The 20960-nt window shown below is 40.3% G+C and overlaps 1 protein-coding gene across 4 annotated transcripts in view; it reads right to left on the bottom strand.

Annotated features, from left to right (window-relative positions):
• Positions 1-20960, bottom strand: part of Cfap69 (cilia and flagella associated protein 69) — a 115447-nt gene that overhangs the window by 27925 nt on the left and 66562 nt on the right. For all 4 annotated transcript variants that reach the window (XM_045159902.1, XM_045159904.1, XM_045159903.1 and 1 more), the window contains one exon: positions 18220-18384. In XM_045159902.1, coding sequence (XP_045015837.1) covers positions 18220-18384 — 165 coding nt within the window. The remainder of the gene's footprint in view (positions 1-18219; positions 18385-20960) is intronic.

The raw sequence follows: 20960 nt of genomic DNA, 5'->3' as shown, positions 1-20960 counted from the left end.
AGTCCCCCAATGCCCCTAAGCAGCCGCCGTAGCCATAGTCCCAGCCTCAGGATACTCCTGCACTTACTGTAGGAAAGGGGACCAAGACTAGCATAGTTCCACTCGTCTCACTGAGCAGGGACAATTGGCCTGCTACCCCTGCCCATGCGTGACCTTGGGCAAGCTCCGCCTCATGACCCTCTTGTGCTCAGGCTCAATCCCATCCATCTGCCCGCCACATGCACAATGCCCATCCAATGTGAAAGCTTAGCCTGCTCTGCCCATTTTCCCACTTACTGCTCCTGCTGGTCACCTGCCAACCCATGCACGAGCTCAGCCCCATTCCACCTGCCCACGCGAGCACAGGCTCACTTTGCCTGTCCACCTGCACCAGCTCAGGCCATACCCCCTTCTGCTGCACTGGCCACCCACCCATCTGTCCACCACTGGTGTCCTGTGAGAGGGCTCAGGGTGCTTCAGCATCCCTGTGTGAGAGCACAGGTTGCTTCAGCGTCCCCATGCATGAGCTTAGGCTGCTTTGGCATCCTGTGGCATGCGAGCTCAGGGTGATCCGCCCACCCATGTGTTAGCTCAGGACCACTGTGCCCATCGGCTTACCCACCTGCTTGCTCAGGTCAGCTCCCCAAGAGTTACCACTTCCCCTGCCCATTGAAACCAGTCCTACTCTCCCTGCCCATACACTGTGATGGGCAGACCACAGCACAAAAGAAATAATGTGAAAAATCAAATGCAAGTAAATCCAATAAGATCACCCAGTGCTACAATGAATGTCTCTAATCAAAACACAGAAGAGACATTAGGATCAGAACACTAAAATGAAGCTATGAGCAATGCAACCCTGACCAGGCTACTGATAGAACTTGCAGAAAAGCAACAAAGGACTGATAATCGTGTGGATGCTGCCATCACAAGACTAGACCTAATAGATAAGAAAATGGAAAGAGTTCAAAGACACTTAAGAGATATGAAGGAGAGTGAAAAAAAAAAAACTAAAAAATCAGCTGGTGATACTAAATGAAGACATAAAGAAGTACAAGGATGACTTCAAGAAAATCAGAAAATGATGTGAAAAGGGAGCTTGGCAGAGGGATGGAAACTGTACTTAGAAAAGTAGTAGAAAATCCAAACCTAGTTGAACAAGCCCAAAACTCTTTAGAAGCTCTTGAGAATAGTCAGCCATGTGGAGGATAGAAACTCCGATCTGGAAGACAAGACAGAAGGAGCAGTTTGAGAGTTCAAAAGTTTCAATAAGTACAAAAATTTCTGTGAACAGAACATGAGGGAATTGTGGGATACCCTTAAATGTCCTAACATCTGGATCATGGGAACACCCAAAGGGGAAGAAATTCAGACCAAAGGCATGGAGAACTTATTTAACAAAATAGTCGAAGAAAACATTCCCACTCTCTCAAAAAAAAAAAAAAAATGCCCATCAAGATACAAGAAGCTAACAGAACTCTAAACAGATTGGACTAAAGGAGAAACTCTCCAAGAATATATTGTCCTTAAGACTCTCTAAACATTGATACCAAAGAGAAAATCCTAAAAGTGGGTAGGGAAAAACAGCACATCAGTTTTAAAGGTAACCCCATCAGAATTACTTCAGACTTCTCCATGGAAACCCTGAAAGCCAGAAGGGCCTGGAATGGAAACATTGCAAAGTCTAAGATCCTATGGCTTCCAATCCAAACTACTCTACCCAGCAAAAGTATCCCTCATAATAGATGGTGAGAGAAAAACTTTCCATGACAAAACTCAGCCTTACAATTATATGAACACAAAGCCAAATCTACAGAGTCTATTTCAGGAAATTCTACATACAGAAGAACCAAATAGTCAACCTTAAATGCCTACAAAAAGCAGATCACAATAACCAAACTCAGAGAAGGCACAAAAAACTTCAAAGTTCATGAAAACACCAAACCATATATACCAACACAATATGGCAGGGATCAAATCAAACCTCAGTCATTACCCTAAATATTAATGGCCTTAATTAACCCATCAAGACATATAAGCTAACAGGATAGATCAGAAAATTAGACCCCTCAATCTGTTGTCTTCAAGAAACCCACCTCACCACTAAAGCCAGACACTGCCTCAGGGAGAAAGGGTGGAAAACAATATTCCAAGAAAATGGGAGTAAGAAACAAGCAGACATAGCTATATTAGTATTAGATAAAATAGACTTCAAACCAAAAATAATAAAAAAAGACAAAGAAGGCCACTTCCTACTAATCAAGGGAATGATCTATCAAGAGGATATCACAATCATAAACCTTTATGCACCAAACACAGGGGCACCACAGTTCATAAAACAAAACATAATTGACAATGAAACAGAAATAGCCACCAACACCATTATAGTTGGGGACTTCAATACACCAATATCAGCAACAGACAGATCATCCAAACAGTAACTCAACAGAGAAGTAAGAGAGCACAACAAAACCATAGATCACTTACACCTAATGGACATCTACAGATCATTCCATCTGAAACCCACAGACTACACATTCTTCTCAGCAGCCCATGGAAAATTCTCTAAAATAGATCATATATTGGGGGTCACAAAGCCTGCCTCAATATATTTAGGAAGATTGACATAATTCCCTGCATTACATCAGATCACAATGCTATATTGCTAGAAATTAACAACAAAAGACCCACCAAGAACCCATAGGCTTCTGGAAACTGAACAGCACACTTTAAAAACAATAAGTGGGCAGTGAACAAAATAAAAATGAAGTTGCGAGATTTCTAGAAATAAATGATGATGAGAACACATTGTACCAAAACTTATGGGACACAATGAATGTGGTGTCAGGGGAAAATTCATAGCACTAAATGCCTTCATAACAAAGATAGATCCCAAATCAATAACCTAACCATCCACCTAAAGGCACTGGAAAGGCAAGAAAAATCCAACCCTAAAAGCTCCAGACGAAAAGAAATAATTAAGATAAGAGCAGAAATTAATGAATTGGAAACTAAGAAAACAATTAAGAAAATTGACAAAACAAAGAGCTGGTTGTTTGAAAAAATAAACAAGATTGACAAACTGCTGGACAATTTGATCAAGCAAAAAAACAAAAAAAAAAGGGATGCTTCAAATTAACAAAATTAAAAAATAAAAAGGATAGATCACAACAGACATACATGAACTTGGGAGAATCATCAGGATTGGGAGAATCATCATTATTTCAAAAACTTCTACTCCACAAAACTGGATAATATGGAAGAAATGGATAAATTCCTAGAAACATAACATCTACCAAAGCTAAACTCAGAGCAGGTTAATCTCCTGAACAAACCTATCACACTCATCAAGATTAAAAAAGTAATAAAAAAGAAAAACCTCCCCAAAAAGAAGAGTCCAGAACCAGATGGCTTCTCAGCTGAGTTCTATCAAACCTTCATGGAAGAACTCAAAGCATGCCACACAATTGGAGAACAAGGAAAGCTCCCCAACTCCTTCTATGAAGCTAGTATCACCCTAATTCCAAAACCAGGCAGTGATGCCACAAGAAAAGAAAACTACTGGCCTATTTCCCTGATGAACTTCAATGCAAAGATCCTTGTTCGGCCTTGAAAGGCCTGGGCGTGAGGCCTAGTGGAACTTCCTGAGTCTAGCTAAAGTTTGCCGATCTGCTTCTGGCCAGCTATGACTCAGCAAGACACCTAAGGGCCTCTGGCCTGTTACTTCTGCGTAGGAGTTGGAATTCCCACACACGCGGTTGGAACCAGTCATCTCAAAAGTCGTGGTTTAAAACTCCTATAAGGACAGCATCACTGTGATACCAAAACCAGGCAAAGATAGAACAAAAAAAGAAAATTACAGACCAATCTCCCTCATGAACATAGATGCAAAAATTCTCAACAAAATATTGGCAAACAGAATACAAGAGTATACCAGAAAGATCATTCACCCTGACTAAGTAGGCTTTATCCCAGAGATGCAGGAATGGTTCAATATACGCAAGTCTATAAATATAATACATTATATAAATAGGTTGAAGGACAAAAATCACATGATCATCTCATTAGACACAGAGAAAGCATTTGACAGAATCTAACATCCCTTCATGATAAAAGTCCTACAGAGACTGGGAATAGAAGGAACATATCTCAATATAATAAAGGCTATTTATGACAAGCCTACAGCCAACAGATTACTAAATGGGGAAAAACTGGAAGCTTTTTCACTAAAATCAGGAACAAGACAAGGGTGTCCACTGTCCCCACTTTTATTTAACATAGTTTTGGAAGTCTTAGCCATAGCAATATGGCAAGAGACACACATAAAAGGGATACAAATTGGAAAGGAAGAGATCAAGGCACCATTGTTTGCAGATGACATGATTCTATACATAAAGGACCCTAAAGACTCTACTAGCAAACTGTTAGAGCTGATAAAAACCTATAGCAATGTAGCAGGATACAAAATAAATACACAGAAATCAGTAGCCTTCATATATGCTAACAACAAACACACAGAGGATGAAATCAGAGAATCACTCCCATTCACAATTGCATCAAAAAAAATAAAGTACCTTGGAATAAACCTAACCAAGGAAGTAAAGAATCTATACAATGAGAACTTTAAAACACTCATGTGAGAAATTGCAGAAGACACTAGAAAGTGGAGAAACATCCCTTGTTCCTGGGTGGGAAGAATCAATATTGTGAAAATAGCAATCTTACCAAAAGCAATCTACACATTTAATGCAATCCCTATCAAAATTCCAAAGGCATTCTTCATGGAAATAGAAAAAACAATCCAAAAATTCATTTGGAATCACAAAAAACCTCGAATATCTAAAATAATACTGAGCAACAAAAATAAGGCTGGTGGTATCACCATACCTGATTTTAACCTATACTACAGAGCCATAGTAACAAAAACAGTGTGGTACTGGCATAAAAACAGACATGTAGATCAGTGGAACAGAATAGAGGACCCAGATGTAAGCCCAGGTAGCTATAGCCACCTGATACTCGATAAAAATGCCAAAAATACTCATTGGAGAAAAGACAGCCTCTTTAGCAAATGGTGTTGGGAAAACTGGATATATATCTGCAGAAGGATGAAAATAGATTCTTCTCTCTCACCATGCACAAGAATTAAGTCCAAATGGATTAAAGACCTTAACATCAGACCTGAAACTCTGAAACTGCTAGAGGCAAAAGTAGGGGAAACCCTTCAACATATTGGTCTTGGCAAAGACTTTCTGAATACAACCCCAATTGCTCAGGCAATAAAACCATAGATTAATCACTGGGACCTCATGAAATTACAAAGATTTTGCACTGCATAGGTCACAGTGAAAAAAGCAAAGAGGCAACCTACAGAATGGGAAAAAAATCTTCGCCAGCTATATATCTGATAGAGGATTAATATCTAGGATATACAAAGAACTCAAAAAGTTAAATAATAAGAAATCAAACAAGCCAATCAAAACCTGGGCTTTGGAGCTAAATAGAGCACTCTCAAAGGAAGAAATACATATGGCATATAAGCATCTAAAAAAAATGTTCTATGTCACTAGTCATCAAGGAAATGCAGATTAAAACTACATTGAGATTCCATCTCACTCCTGTCAGATTGGCCACCATCATGAAAACAAATGATCATAACTGTTGGCGGGGATGTGGAAAAAGAGGAACCCTTCTACACTGCTGGTGGGAATGCAATCTGGTCCAGCCATTGTGGAAATTAGTGTGGAGGTTCCTAAAACAGCTGAAGATTGATCTAACATATGACCCAGCTATCACACTCCTAGGCATATATCCTAAGGACTCATCTCATTTCCTTAGAAGTACTTGCTCAACCATGTTTATTGCTGCTCAATTTATAATAGCTGGGAAATGGAACCAGCCTAGATGTCCCTCAACTGATGAGTGGATAATGAAGATGTGGCACATTTATACAATGGAGTTCTACTCAGTGGTAAAGAAAAATGAAGTTATGAAATTTGCAGAAAAATGGATGGATCTGGAAAGGATTATACTAAGTGAGGTAACCCAGGCTCAGAAAGCCAAGCGCCACATGTTCTCCCTCATATGTGGATCATAGCTTCAGATGATTGGGCTTCTGCGTGAGAAGGAGAATACTTACTTAGTAGCAGAGGCCAGTAAGTTAAAAAGGAGATAGAAAGGGAAGAGAAAGGAAGGGAGGAGGGTACTTAATAGGTTGGTATTGTATATATGTAAGTACAATGATTGAGATGAGGAGGTAATATGATGGAGAATGGAATGTCAAAGGGGAAAGTGGCGGGGGGGAGGGAGGGTATTACCATGGGATTTTTTTTATAATCATGGAAAATGTTAATAAAAGTTAAATAAAAAAATAAAAAAATAAAAAAAAATAATTAAAAGGTGAGAGAGGAAAAAAAAGTTGTGGTTTACTATTGGCCCTTACCTCTCCCTCCATCCTAAAATCTCCACCCTCGTTTCCAACGTTATATAAGTAACTGCCTGTAACAATAAAGTGAGTTCCTGCTTTGACGAGACTCCCAGCTTGGTGGTGTGTTCCTTGCCATTGACACTCATCCTCCTCTTTAACCCCTTGGGAGGAACCAGTGGGCCTGGTCCTCCCTCAGCACTACCCACTGGGGTGGGAGGAGCCTGGCATCTGCTGCCCAACATGGGGTGATGGGAACCAGGCCGACTAGTGCCCTGTGAGAGGCATTCTTATTCAGGAGGTCAGTTGGTGTACGGGTGAGTGTAACCTCATAAATTATGAGGCAGTCTTCATATTTAAAGTGCTAAACTTTGCTTCTATAACCCGTGCTTGTTTGTCAACATCTCTCTGTGTTCCCTTTCTCTTTCCCTTCACTTTCGGTTTGCCAACAAGCTCCATCCATGGTTTCTGTATTTCTTTTTTTTTTAATTTTTATTAGCATTTTCCATGATCATAAAAAAATATTCCATGGTAATACCCTCCCTCACCCCCACACTTTCCCCTTTGACATTCCATTCTCCATCATATTACCTCCCCATCTCAATCATTGTACTTACATATATACAATACCAACCTATTCAGTACCCTCCTCCCTTCCTTTCTCTTCCCTTTATGTCTCCTTTTTAACTTATTGGCCTCTGCTACTAAGTATTTTCATTCTCATGCAGAAGCCCAATCATCTGTAGCTAGGATCCACATATGAGGGAGAACATGTGGCGCTTGGCTTTCTGGGCCTGGGTTACCTCACTTAGTATGGTCCTTTCCAGTCCATCCATTTTTCTGCAAACTTCATAACTTCATTTTGGTTTCTGTATTTCTGAACGAGTCACACGTCCCTGGTGGACACACCGTGTGGGCACACCTGGTGGGTACACTGAGTGGGAGTAAACTTGAGACATATTGCCCCCTCATTTGAGTGAGAGTTCCATTCTAGAAGTCAGAGCAAACTTTCTGGGGAGATCTGCTCCCATCTGTACCGTGTTTGCATTATTGAGCTGTCCCTGAGGACTCAAACTCTTCTGGCCACCACGGATCTGAATCTGTAGTGCATATCTGTTTTTTTGGGCCCTGTGTGTCTATGTAATACCTGTGTGTCTTGTCATTGCCCTAATCCTACTGATGTTCCTCCCCGAGTCAATAACATGGGATAGATTCCTTCCTCCCCTTTAGGACTCTGCCTCATGCACTGGAAGGATGTCAAAACAGTTGCCCATAACAACAGGGTAAATATTAAAAAAGATAGATGGATTACACTTTGCTCCTCTGAATGGCCTACCTTCACTGTAGAATGGCCACCAGGGGGACCTTTCATCTAAATACTAAAATTGAGGTTGAAAAAAAAAGTTTTTCGCCCTACGAGTGGAAACCCTGATCAAATCCCTTATATTGTGACCTGGAGGAACCTGATAGAAGAGCCTCTCCCCTGGGTGAAGTATTTCCTCCCTTCCTTGACCCCTACTTTACAGGTGCTGGCACTTACACCCCAATGAGACACCAAGCCCACTGCTGAAGCCTCAGCCACAATTCTTGCAGGGGGCACTGATGAAATGGACAGGGTGGGTTAGTGCTTTCCCAGAGGGACTGGGAGACATTGGCCCATGCGGCCTTGCCTCCATGTCTTGGAGGCCTGGCAGGTTTCTCTTTCTCCTCCTTTATTTTCAGTTCATGCCATCACGCGGGACCAAACATGACAAACTGGCAACTGATGTCTCTTGGCCGAGGCCACTCTTCGTTATTGACTGAAGGCCAGCTGTCTTCTGCCTGGACCCCGACAGCCCATTGGGTGTTGGCAAAACCCTCTGACACACACACACACACACACACACACACACACACACAACCCAAAACAAAACAAAACAAAAAAAGGTACCACATTGACCTCTTAAAAGCCTGTAGGGCAGGTTGCCAGCCACTTAAACTTGTGGACAGGCTCATGCCCAGAGCTTTGGGGAATCCCCCGTGTACTAATCAGCCCTTGAGAATGTTGCCCTTTGGTCTTGGCATTTCTAATCTTTCTCTATCATGGGTAACATTGCCTCCCACCAAAATATAAATATATATATATCTCAGATTCATGGAATAAGAGCTCTTCTGAAAGTTAAGGGAATTCGCTCTCCCAGAGGGAGGCAGGCTCCTTTTGGGAAGAAGTCGTCCAGCTCATTTCTAGATTTCTGGGCATCCATGTGGACCCACAGAGCTTATCTGGCTAGGAAATAAAAAGGTCAGGAAGAAAATTTCCCCTCACTCCCTAGAAGCAGCAAAACTACAAGCCAGCTTTGCAAGCACTCTAAAGCAGCTTGGGTCACAGTCAGGTGGCAGACAGACAACAGACTCACTGCCCATGCAGGTGCCATGTTTCTCCCTCCTCTCCCAGTGGCCCCCAGCATGCCCACTCCTTCAGTGGCCTCCCAGTGGGCTGCCTTCTTCAGAGGCCTCCTGGTAGTCCTTGAGGACCACCCCCCCTTCCCCTCCAGGTAGTCAGAATCCTTGGCCTCCTGGCAGTCTTCTTGGCCATTACCTCCATGTGTACTAGATCGGACCCCTGGTGAGTGCCAGGAGTAAAGCAAGGCTGATCTAAAGTGATACAAGCCCCACCCAGCCACAACAGCACCAAAAAGTGGCAAGAAAGAAAAATGAAAGAAGGTCACATTTAACTGCAGCCTATAAAAACCCAAAGTTTTACGTAAAAAAAAAGTGTCAACTTTGTTACATGATATCATGAATATAATTACTGAATTTATGTTCTAGGTCAACTTCAACTTTCATAGAGGATTATTAAAAATAACAGAATTCGGGCTGGAGAGATGGTTTAGCGGTTAAGCGCTTGCCTGTGAAGCCTAAGGACCCCGGTTCGAGGCTCGGTTCCCCAGGTCCCACGTTAGCCAGATGCACAAGGGGGCGCACGCATCTGGAGTTCGTTTGCAGAGGCTGGAAGCCATGGCATGCCCATTCTCTCTCTCCCTCTATCTGTCTTTCTCTCTGTGTCTGTCGCTCTCAAATAAATAAATTAAAATTAAAAAAAAATAACAGAATTCTCTCTAAAGTGGTAATATATCAGGTATTAAAAAAAATTGTAATGTACTTAAATGGAGGAGGCAACTGACCTGACTTCTAGGCCAGCCTGCCTCAAGATAGCAACAATATTTGCCTTAGTTTAATGTTTTATTGGTACTAATGACATAAAATTGTCTTTAGACTATTCACTTGTTAGTGAGTAACAGGATTAATTAATTGGGTGTAGTTTTTCATAATAGCCTTATAAGAAAGGTGGTTAATAATGGGATAAGATGAATTGATTGAAGGAACTGGGAAGAAATTTTTCCATGTTGGGACATAGAATACTTGTTAAAAATGCTTTTTGAGTGGTACTTAGATGAAAATGTTAAAGTAGGTGAATAAAGATGTGCGTATATAGGAAAGAATTTTCAGGGTAAACCTAAACACCACGCCTAAAGTTACAGAGATTTTTCAACTGTTTACAGACTCTCAAGGATACTCTTAAAAGTTTTATATAGGGACATGGTCTTAATCTAAGTTCATCTTATATTAGACACAGGTGATGCCTATGCTAGGTGGGTCACAAAGTCTTAAGTACAGATGTAATTGGAGGCTTAACCAGGTTAAACATAGACAAGAGTCTATCACCTTGTGTTTTGCAAATGGGTAAATTTGTTATGCAAAAACAACTTCAGAATAAGATAAAGAATGTCAGGATACTTATCTCTCTGCTCTGTAATTTCATTTTGTTCTTGCTTTCCAACATATGCTACTTAAATTCATGGAAAGCTGGACTCTGAAAAAAAAATGGATGAAACCCCCTTTATCTGAGACCCCATGCAAGTTTAAGCCATGTGTCCCCCAGACTCTGATTAGAGACAAAATGGCCAATTATCTCTGACAAAGAAAAAGGAGTACAGCGTATAACTGTGGTTCTCTTTAGTTCTTCTCTTTTGAACACCTAACGTCACATCTGTTAGATAAAGTTTCTCACTAGACAAAATGTTAAATAGGTCAACTGAGTCAAGGTGTTTGATCAGGTTACAAACTCCTTACATAAGACAAACATCAGGCTTATCTAATGTGTGTATCAGGGTAAGAGCCCCTTCACTGAAACATTTAATTGGATTAAATCTAATGTTTACCTGATGCCAAGGTTGTAATCAATAGAGAAACCGAGTCTTATGATAAGTCCTCACTCATTAACAGGCCACTGATGCTAATTTGTTATGATTTAAGGGTTATAAAACTGGCTTTAAGACTCTCAGTAAACTAAATTAGGTTCCTCTTTTCATCAAGGTTTTAACTATTCTTTTTTTTTTTTATAATTTTATTTATTTATTTATTTGAGAGCGACAGACACAGAGAGAAAGACAGATAGAGGGAGAGAGAGAGAATGGGCACGCCAGGGCTTCCAGCCTCTACAAACGAACTCCAGACACGTGCGCCCCCTTGTGCATCTGGCTAACGTGGGACCTGGGGAACCGAGCCTCGAACCGGGGTCCTTAGGCTTCACAGGCAAGCGCTTAACCGCTAAGCCATCTCTCCAGCCCTTAACTATTCTTAAGATAAAGGCTCACATAGAAGTGATTAATTTCCAAAGGTGAAGTACCCATACCTAAAAACATTGTGACTTTAAAGATAGCTTCTGCATTATTTATGCTAATTCTATTAAATGGTCATAACTAGGTTTAATCACTTAGGTTTAAGTGATTTAATTTCAGTAATGATAACCTTCATCTTCCTGGGATATGTTGGGACAGCTTGCTTAAGCTTTATCAAATTTAAGTCATGGGTAATACATAAAATTGTTTTATGTTAATAAAAGTTTCTGTGGTACATAAAATCAATAGCTAACAAGTTTAAGCCAAAATCATGGGTTATCAAATAATATTTTTTCTTTCAAAAAGATTTATCAAGGGTTATATTAAAATTTAGCTAGCTGTTTTGTTTTGAAATTTTTATTAAGCTCTATTGTTCTGTTTCCAATGTTCCCTGGGTAATTTGTACCAACACAGGTATCTAAACTAATCAAGAATGTTTTCAAACACAGGTGTTAAGAATTTCTAGGTTAAATGAATTATTCTGCAAATCAATTGGTACTGCTTTCAAAACTGGTAACAGGTTCTGCCTATATTTATAAATATTAAATATTTAAAATGTGGGCTGGAGAGATGGCTTAGCGGTTAAGCGCTTGCCTGTGAAGCCTAAGGACCCCGGTTCGAGGCTCGGTTCCCCAGGTCCCACGTTAGCCAGATGCACAAGGGGGCGCATGCGTCTGGAGTTCAGTTGCAGTGGCTGGAAGCCCTGGCGCGCCCATTCTCTCTCTCTCCCTCTACCTGTCTTTCTCTCTCTGTCTGTCGCTCTCAAATAAATAAATAAATAAAAATATTTTAAAATGTGAAATATCTGTAAGTATTAGATACTTAAAATATGAGATGTGTCTACTTTCTATACCTCATATATAAGGCTTATGCTACTATAGTACAACTAAAATTTTAAAGATAGGATAATCAAACTCTCAAGTCTCAATTACAAAAACAAAAGGGGGAATCCTTATCCCCACATGACCAACTAAAAAAGGCATTATTTACTCTAAATAAATTTTTCTAAAGAAGATAAACTATTATCCCCTTTTCAAAAACACTGGTCTTCATCCATTACCTACAGTTCTCTCTGGGTCAGATGGACAGAACAGCTTGTTTTGGCCCACTAACCAGAGCTTAATTGTCACCCTATTGCCCTTTCTAAAAATTGGGGTCCTTGACCCCCTCCCAACTAAATCCATATTAAAAATGGTCTTCACCCTGCTAAACCAAATGGCTCCCTCCCTTGTGGAGGATTTCTGGCTTTGCCCCTGATCTGGGACTCCCCGGCCACTTGCAGTAGTCACCAATGATGCCCATACTAACCCCCCCTCAAAAAAATTTTGCTCAGACACCTTCCCCATCCCCATCAAGCTTTTCCCAGTGTCTCCTTCTGGAACTTGTATTTGGGCCCTGCCTTCCCCTAAAGTTAACAGAGGCGGATGGCCTACAAAACAGGAGAGGACTAGACCTATTAATGGCCGAAAAGGGAGGCATATGCTTTTTTTCTTTTTTAAACAGGAAAAATGCTGTTTCTATGCCAATAGATCAGGAATTGTTCAAGACAAGATCAAAAGACTTCAAGAGGACCTGGAGAAGAGATGGTGGGACCTTCAAGACAACCCACTGTGGACAGGCTTACATGGCTTCTTACCCTACCTCCTCCCTCTACTTGGGCCCCTCCTTCTCCTCCTCCTTATCCTCACTGTCAGGCCTTGTGTAATTAACAAAATTACACAATTCATTCACCAGTGACTAGAGGTAACAAAACTCCATCAGGTTGAGATATATTACCACAGGCTGGCAACTCAGGAATTAAGTTTCTCAGATGACCCACTGCCACCTCCTCTGCCCTCCATGTGACTAATGACAGGTAAGATCTCAGACTGACTAAGACAACTTCAGACAGGCCATGGAGTGGGTTCTCAGTGAGCTAAACACATGGTACCCAGTGACGGGTAAGATCCTCAGATGGGGACAACTAAGACAGGGCCATGGTGACTAATGCTCTTACAAAAACAAATGGGGTTGATGCTGGGCCTTGAGAGTCCCGGGTGTGAGGCCTAGTGGAACTTCCTGAGCCTAGATAAAGTTTGGCGATCTGCCTCTGGCCAGCTATGACTCAGCATGACACCTAAGGGCCTCTGGCCTGCTATTTCTGCGTAGGAGTTAGAATTCCCGCATGTGCGCGCGCACGTGCTTGGAACCAATCATCTCAAAAGTCACAGTTTACTATTGGCCCTTACCTCTCCCCCCATTCTAAAATCTCCATCCTCGTTTCCAACATTATATAAGTAACTGCCTGTAACAATAAAGTAAGTTCCTGCTTTGACAAGACTCCTGGCTTGGTGGTGTGTTCTTTGCTGTTGACACTCATCCTCCTCCTCAAACCCTTGGGAGGAATCAGCGGGCCTGGTCCTCCCTCAGTACTATCCTCCCTCAGCACTACCCACCGGGGGGAGCCCAGCAGATCTTGAACAAAATCCTTGCAAACCAAATCCAACAACACATCAAAAGCATTATCCACTTTGATTAAGTAGGACTCATCCCAGGAATGCGGGGGTGGTTCAACATATGGAAATCTGTCAATATAATACACCATATAAACAAGGTTAAACACAAAAACCACATGATCATTTTGATAGATGCAGAAAAGGCCTTTGACAAGATACAACATCACTTCATGATCAAAACATTGGAGAGAATTGGCATGATCAGTTTATATCTTAGCACAATAAAGGTTATATACAAAGCTCCTAAAGCCCAAATAGTACTTAATGGGGAGTGACTGGAGGAATTCCCATTGAAATCAAGAACAAGACTGGGTGTCCACTCTCCCCTCTGCTCTTCAATATAGTACTGGAAGTCCTAGCTCAAGCAATAAGACAGGAGGAAGAAATAAAAGGGATACAACTTGGAAAGGAAGAAGTTAAGTTAGCTCTATTCACTCAGGACATGATTCTATACATGAGAGACTCCATCCTAAAACTCTTGAAGATGATTAACTCCTTTAGCAAAGTAGCAGAATACAAAATCAATGCACAAAAATCAGTAGACGTTCTATATGCAAATGACAAAGATACAGAGAAAGAAATAAGGGACATGGTCCCATTTTCAATAGCAACAAAAAAATAAAATACCTTGGAATAATGTTAAACAAGGAAGTGAAAGATCTATACAATGAACACATAAAAACACTCAAAAAAGAAATTGAAGAAGACTTGAGAAAATGGAAAGACCTCCCATGCTCCTGGATAGGCAGAATTAACATTGTGAAATGGCAATCCTACCAAAGGCAATATACAGATTTAATGCAATTCCAATTAAAATCCCAACATTGTTCTTCACAGAAATAGAAAAAATGATCTCAAAATTCATATGGAAAGGGAGAAGGCCTCGAATATCCAAGCATATCCTCAGCATAAAAAATACCTCTGGAGGCATCACCATACCTGATCTAAAGCTATATTACAAAGCCATAGTGATAAAAGCAGCATGATATTGGCATAAAAGCAGGCATATAGACCAATGGAATAGATAGAATTGAGGACCTGGACTTTGGGTCAAGCATCTACAGCTCCTTGATATTTGACAAAGGCCTTAACAATACAGTTTGGGAGCATCTGCTGGACAAACTGGATAACCATATACAAGGAATTGAAACTTGATCCACACATCTCACCATGTATAACACTCAAGTCCAAATGTATCAAAGACCTCAACATAAGACTGGAAACTTGGCTACTACTAGAAAAAAATATAGGAGGAAGTTTCATGATATAGGAATGGAAAAAGACTTCCTGAACAAAACCCCAGTAGCATAGGATCTTAAATAATCACTCAACCAATGGGATCACATGAAACTGGGGAGTTTCTTCACAGAGAAACATACAATAAGTAGAGCCAATAGATTATTCACAGAATGGGAGAAAATATTTGCTGAATATCCAACTGACAGAGGCCTAATCTCTAGAATCTACAAAGAACTCAAAAACCTACACAATAAAAAGTCAAACAACCCACTCACAAAATGAGGCAAAGAGCTGGACAGGCAGTTCACAGAGGAAGAAATACAAATGGCAAACACACACTTAAGAAAATGTTCATCATCCCTAATCATCAGGGAAATGCAAATCAAAACAACTATGAGATTCCACCTTAGCCCAGTAAGGATAGCAAACATCAAAAAATCAAATGAAAATAAATGCTGGTGAGGATGTGGAGAAATAGGAACCCTCATCGACTGTAGGTGGGAATGTAAGATGGTACAACCACTTTGGAAAGCAATATGGAGACTCCTAAAAAAGCTGACTATAGATTTACCAACAGACCCAGTTATACCCTTACTGGGCATTTACCCTAAAATCTTCAAGCCTCAGTCCAGAGAGATTTGCTTAGCCATGTTTATAGTGGCTCAACTTGTAATAGCTAAGAGCTGGAATCAACCTGCATGTCCATCACTAGAAGAATGGATAACTAAAATGTGGTATATCTACACAATGGAATTCTACACAGCAGTAAGAAAAAAATGAAACAATGAAATATGAAGAAAAATGGTTGAACTTGATCAGATCATTCTCAGTGAACTAACCCAATCACAGAAAGATAATCACCACATAGTGTCACTCATCTACCTAACCTGAATCTACCCATGATGACATACCCAGCAAGCATCTCGAGGACTGGACAATAGAGTGGGTGGGAAGTGAGGGGAGGGCAAAAGAGGGAGCGGGGCACAAATCAAGACCTAAACAGCAATGGTACCACAAAATTCTACATCCTAAAAGGCAGACCAAATGGTGGAACCTTCACCAGGCTCTTAGAGGGAACACCTGAATCACAAGGCTTGAGAGGAGGGTACAATGAAGACTGACCTTAATCTTCTACAGCTTCTCTCTCTCCCTCTCTCTCTCTCTCTCTCTCTCTCTCTCTCTCTCTCTCTTTTCTCTAACTCTTTTATATTACTTATCTTTTTCTTCCTTCTCTTCGTGGGCACTGACCTGTAATTCCCAGTACCAGCAGGTGGCTATCATCCACAATGAGCTGTTGATCAGAGAGACCTCTAAGGTTTCCTAAAAGAATGACAAATTTCTGTCAGAGTACTGGATGACCTACCAAAGGTAAGTGTTAAGACCCTACTGCTGAAGACATCATATGCAGTTGACATGTAACATGGAGTGACATGGCTGGAAGCTGGAAGAGAGTCAGTCCCCAGAAAGTCAGCACATCTAGTGCCAGAAGGTGCTACATGGGAGACTGGGGAAACATGAACAGTATCTGTCCAAGCAACTCATGGTCTAACCTACTTAACAGCAAATAACCTGTTGTGATGCTCACACAAGTGCAACAGTGGCACATAGCATGGTGGGAAACCAATTGCTCTTGATTTGGCTAAATGATCTGCTCAGTGGAATGGAACCCATAGCTGGAGCTGGGAACCAAGTCAGAACCATTTCCAAACATGAGCCCATTCTCCATTATCAAGCTCCCACCAATTGTGGGCTATAGGAGGATCCTACACCTATTAAATTCTCATTAAAAAAATAAAGGTTATCCCATTAATCTGGTGCTAACTTTACTTTCCATAGGAGAATCTGCTTCTCTTTTCCAGATAGATGCAGATCCTAAGGAGAGAACCACCCCATCATACCTCAAAAGGACCCCAGCTGAAACTAAGAATAATTAGAGAAAGAAGCAAGGGTGCTGTACTCTTGGTGAACCTGGTACCAGCACAAGGGTGAAGGAGATCAACACACCGAGAACAATCAACTCCTACCAAATCAGATATCCAGAGACACAGAGGCTCCCAAGACCTCATCACTGAAGCAGACCTAAAATGAACCCAACATGGCTCAAGGAAATTTTGTGGATGAGGTGTCAAAAGAATGTCAGAGCCACACGTTGGGTCATGATACCCAGAGACATTTCCTCCTACCCATAACTGAGGGCTAACTCCACAATGCATGACCCATATACCTCAACAAGGAGGGGCCAGGGGGACGGAGTAGGATAGGGAGGAGGCTAACAGTGGTACCAACTTGACTGTATTCGCTGAGTACAAAACTAATAAATATAATAAAAATAAAACATACATAAAATTAAAAAATAAAGTGGAAAAAGTTTGATCATCTTCAGCAAATCTGGCAAGATCAATGTTTTTACTTAGCTCCCTTTTCAATTCATTTATATTTTCCTCATGAGCATTATAATTGGAGGGCACCATCTTTCTTCCCTGAAGACTGATGAGAAGGTACTTTAAGGAGTAGAAGGGTTTTTGAGCATGCTTATAATTAGTTGACATCTAGTAGTGTTTTGGTTTAAATCTTGAATGCCTTTCAAAGGCACATTTGTAAAGGGTGGGTCCCCAGCCTGTGGAGTTAATGGCAGCTGGCATAAACTTCATGTACTGAGGTCAGGTGGACAAGGAGGATTGCAAGCTTAGAGCCTTTCTGTTTCTCTTTCACTAGCAGGACACCATGAGGTGAACTGCTTCTTTCAAAAGTGACCCAACTAAGGCATAATGCTTTACCACAGGCACAGCCAAACTATACCATTACTCACACTATTATGAAGTGATCTGTATGAGGCATTTGTCATAACTAAAGTGCTAAAGTAAATAGTTGCAGATGTCTATTGGTATGTTTGTGTGACTAGTTCCACATATACCTTTGATGCCAAAATCCCGTTGTGTTGAGGTCTCCTGTATAAAATGGCACAGTATTTGCATATAATCTAAATATATATTTCTGCATACTTTAAATCATCTCTAAATTAAAATCAGTGGGTCACAGAAAAAAAAAAAATCCCATGAAAGTAGGTAAGTAGTTGGAAAGGAGGAGTTAAGCAGAAATGGGAGGAGAATACTAGAGGGTAATGGGAGGCGAATACAACCAAAACATAGTATATAAATATATAAAATTTCCAATAAATAAATACATTTGCCTGGCGTGGTAGTGCATCTCTTTAATCCCAACATTTGGGAGGCAGGGTTCAAGGCCAGCCTGGGGCTACAGAGTGAGTTCCAAGTCAGAATGGGCTAGAGTGAGACCAATTCTTAAAAAGAATAAAATAAATTTAAGAAGTTTTAAGGCAAAATAAAAACATTAAAAACAAAAGAACCTTCTAGTATTACAAAATTCAATTTTTAACATAAAGTGCCATGCTATATTTTACCTATTAGTTGCTTAATTATTCCCTTTTCACAAAGATCCTTGTTTACAGTCTCATCTTCAAGATAAACCATGGCTCTCACGAGTCTTAAAGTATAACGCATCTGGGCAAACTTGTTGCCACGGCCACCGGTACCATGAAAACTGTTACCATGACTAAAGAAGGGATCTGTGGAGAAAAATTAATAATTTATTATAAGAACCCTAAAATAAGTAAAATAACAGATTATGTATTTTACATATCTACAAATTTAAACATGTTAAAATTTTGTTATGTTTGTTTTGCTTTTCTTTCAGAAATAAAAAACGATCCCTTGTCACTCCTCTCTATATCCTTACAATGGAAATAACTGTTTTAGAATTTACTCATGAGCCTGGGGAGACAGTTTAGCAGTTTGCTGTGCAAGTGTAAATACCTGAGTTCAGATCCCCAGAACCTATGTAAAGGTGGATGTTGTGGCATTAGGTCTGCAATCCAGCATGATTACAGTGAGAACGGTGGTGGAGCCAGGAGAAGCTCACGAGTCAGCTAGCCTGGCGAACACAGTGTGGTGAACTATGGGCCTTGCCTCAAAACGAGGAAGGCAAGACTGACAACTGAGGTTGTCCTCTGTCCTCCATATGTGCACTATGCAAGTATATGCCTGAATATATACACGCATACACACATACACACATACACAAGCCAAACAAAAATTTACTCAAATGCATCATTTTCTTTCTTTTGCAGGATTCTTCTGTTAGCAAATGTTATAGATTTAAAATTATTCATTGTCAGGCTGCAGAGATGGCTTAGTGGTTAAGGCACTTCCCTGCAAAGCCAAAGGAGCCAGGTTTGATTCCCTAATACCCATGTAAAACCAGGTGCATAAGGTGGCACATACATCTGAAGTTTGTCTTCAGTGGCTAGAGGACATGGCACACCCGTTCTTTCTCTTTCCCTTGATCTCTCAAATAAATAAAATATTAAAAAAAATTATCCATTGTTGGGCTTAAGTGTTATGGTGCTTGCCTGTGAAGCCTAAAGATCCAGGTTTGATTCCCCAGTTCCCATATAAACCAAATGCAGTGGCACATGTATCTGGAGTTCATTTCCAGTGGCTAGAGGCCCTTGCACACCAATTCTCTCTATCTCTCAAATAAATTAATAAAGAATTAAAAAAATTATCCATTGTCCATAAGTAGATCTAGATTTTTTTTCTATTTTTCTATTTTTTTGTCTTCTTCTGGGTTTCAAGGTAGGGTCTCCCTTTATTACAGCCTGTCGTGGAACTGCCTTCCCTCCAGGGTGCTGGAATTAAAGGCATGCACCACCACAGCCAGCTACATCATTTTTAAAATTTCCTTCAGCATTCATTTTATAAGGAATTACACAGTTTATCCATTCTTCAGTACTGCCTCAGTGAACTTTCTGGTTTATGTCTTCCTCTTCCCACTGAGACTTTCTCCAAATGACACCACCTCACTCAGGCATGCTCCTTGAAGCTTCTGAAAGTCACCAACTAGATACAATGTGTAAGATGAAATTTATTTTTTGCCAAGCCTGTTAAGTGGGAAATGGTCATTTAATTTTGTCTTAATCTCCATTTCCTTATTACAACTTGGGTTTGACATTTTAAGTTGTTTTTAGAAAATTTGAAATTTTCTGTGTCACTTGGAAATTCCTACCTTTTGTATGTCTGTTGCCTTAATTTTCTTTCTGTTGATATACAAAGAGTTCTTTAATTCTAGTTTAAAATTTTTTTAACATGTGTATGATGTATATGCTTGTAGGAATGGGAGGTGTGTGTGTAAGAATGTAGAGGTCAGAGTTTGATGTCAGGTGTCTTCCTCATTGCTTTCCACTATATTTACGGAAACAGATTCTCTCACCTGAGCTCAGAGCTCACTAACTTGGCTAGTCTAGCTAGCCAGCTTGCACCAGGGTTCTCCTATCTCTGCTTCCTGAGCTCTGGGATTAAAAGTGGGGTATCATGCCCAACTAGGCTTTGACATGGGTCAAAAGTGCTTTATCCACTGAGCCATTTTCCCAGCCTCTTGCTTTAATATCTCTAACATAATTATTTTTCTTGTTATTTTAATGTAGTTAATTTTACTAGGCTCTACAAATCTTGTATATCCACCTCCTACTTTATTGGTAGGACTAAATAATAATACTTGCAGAGTTCAAGGCCAAGCATACAGTAGGCACTCACTAACTGTTAGCTATTTGTCTTCCTTTTATTGGACAGTGTTTTTCCTTCTGTTTTTAGTCTTCTGTAAACATAAATGATAAAGGATAGTCATAATTGTTTTAGTAATTTAACAAGATTAAGTTTAATAAACTCAATATATTAGAATAAAAAGGGCTAAAAATCTTAACTCCCTCCCCTATTTTAGAGATAGGTTCTCATTATGTTGCTGGGACTGTCCTTAAATTCATGAGCTCAAAAGGTACTCATCCTCCTAAGTAGCTGGGACTAAGTATGCACTACTAGGCATGGCTGGTCTTAATCTAGTGTAAAAGCATCCTAAAAATTACTTTAGCCAAGTGTGGTGGTGAATACCTATAATCCAGCACTCAGGAGGTAGAGGCATGAGAACCGTGAATTAGAGGGAAGCCCAAAATACATAATAAGATCCCATTTCACAAAAATATTTCCAAAGGAAAATTATTATCAGAAAACAAATAGTATTATTCCGAATAAATTTTTAAGCATATATTTATTTTCTTTCTTTGGCAGACTACATATGGAGTCATTACTT

The sequence above is a fragment of the Jaculus jaculus genome, chromosome 10 (assembly GCF_020740685.1).
Source record: "Jaculus jaculus isolate mJacJac1 chromosome 10, mJacJac1.mat.Y.cur, whole genome shotgun sequence".
NCBI lineage: Eukaryota > Metazoa > Chordata > Mammalia > Rodentia > Dipodidae > Jaculus > Jaculus jaculus.
Note: the sequence above shows the minus strand (reverse complement) of the source record. Positions and strands in the feature narration are given on the sequence as shown.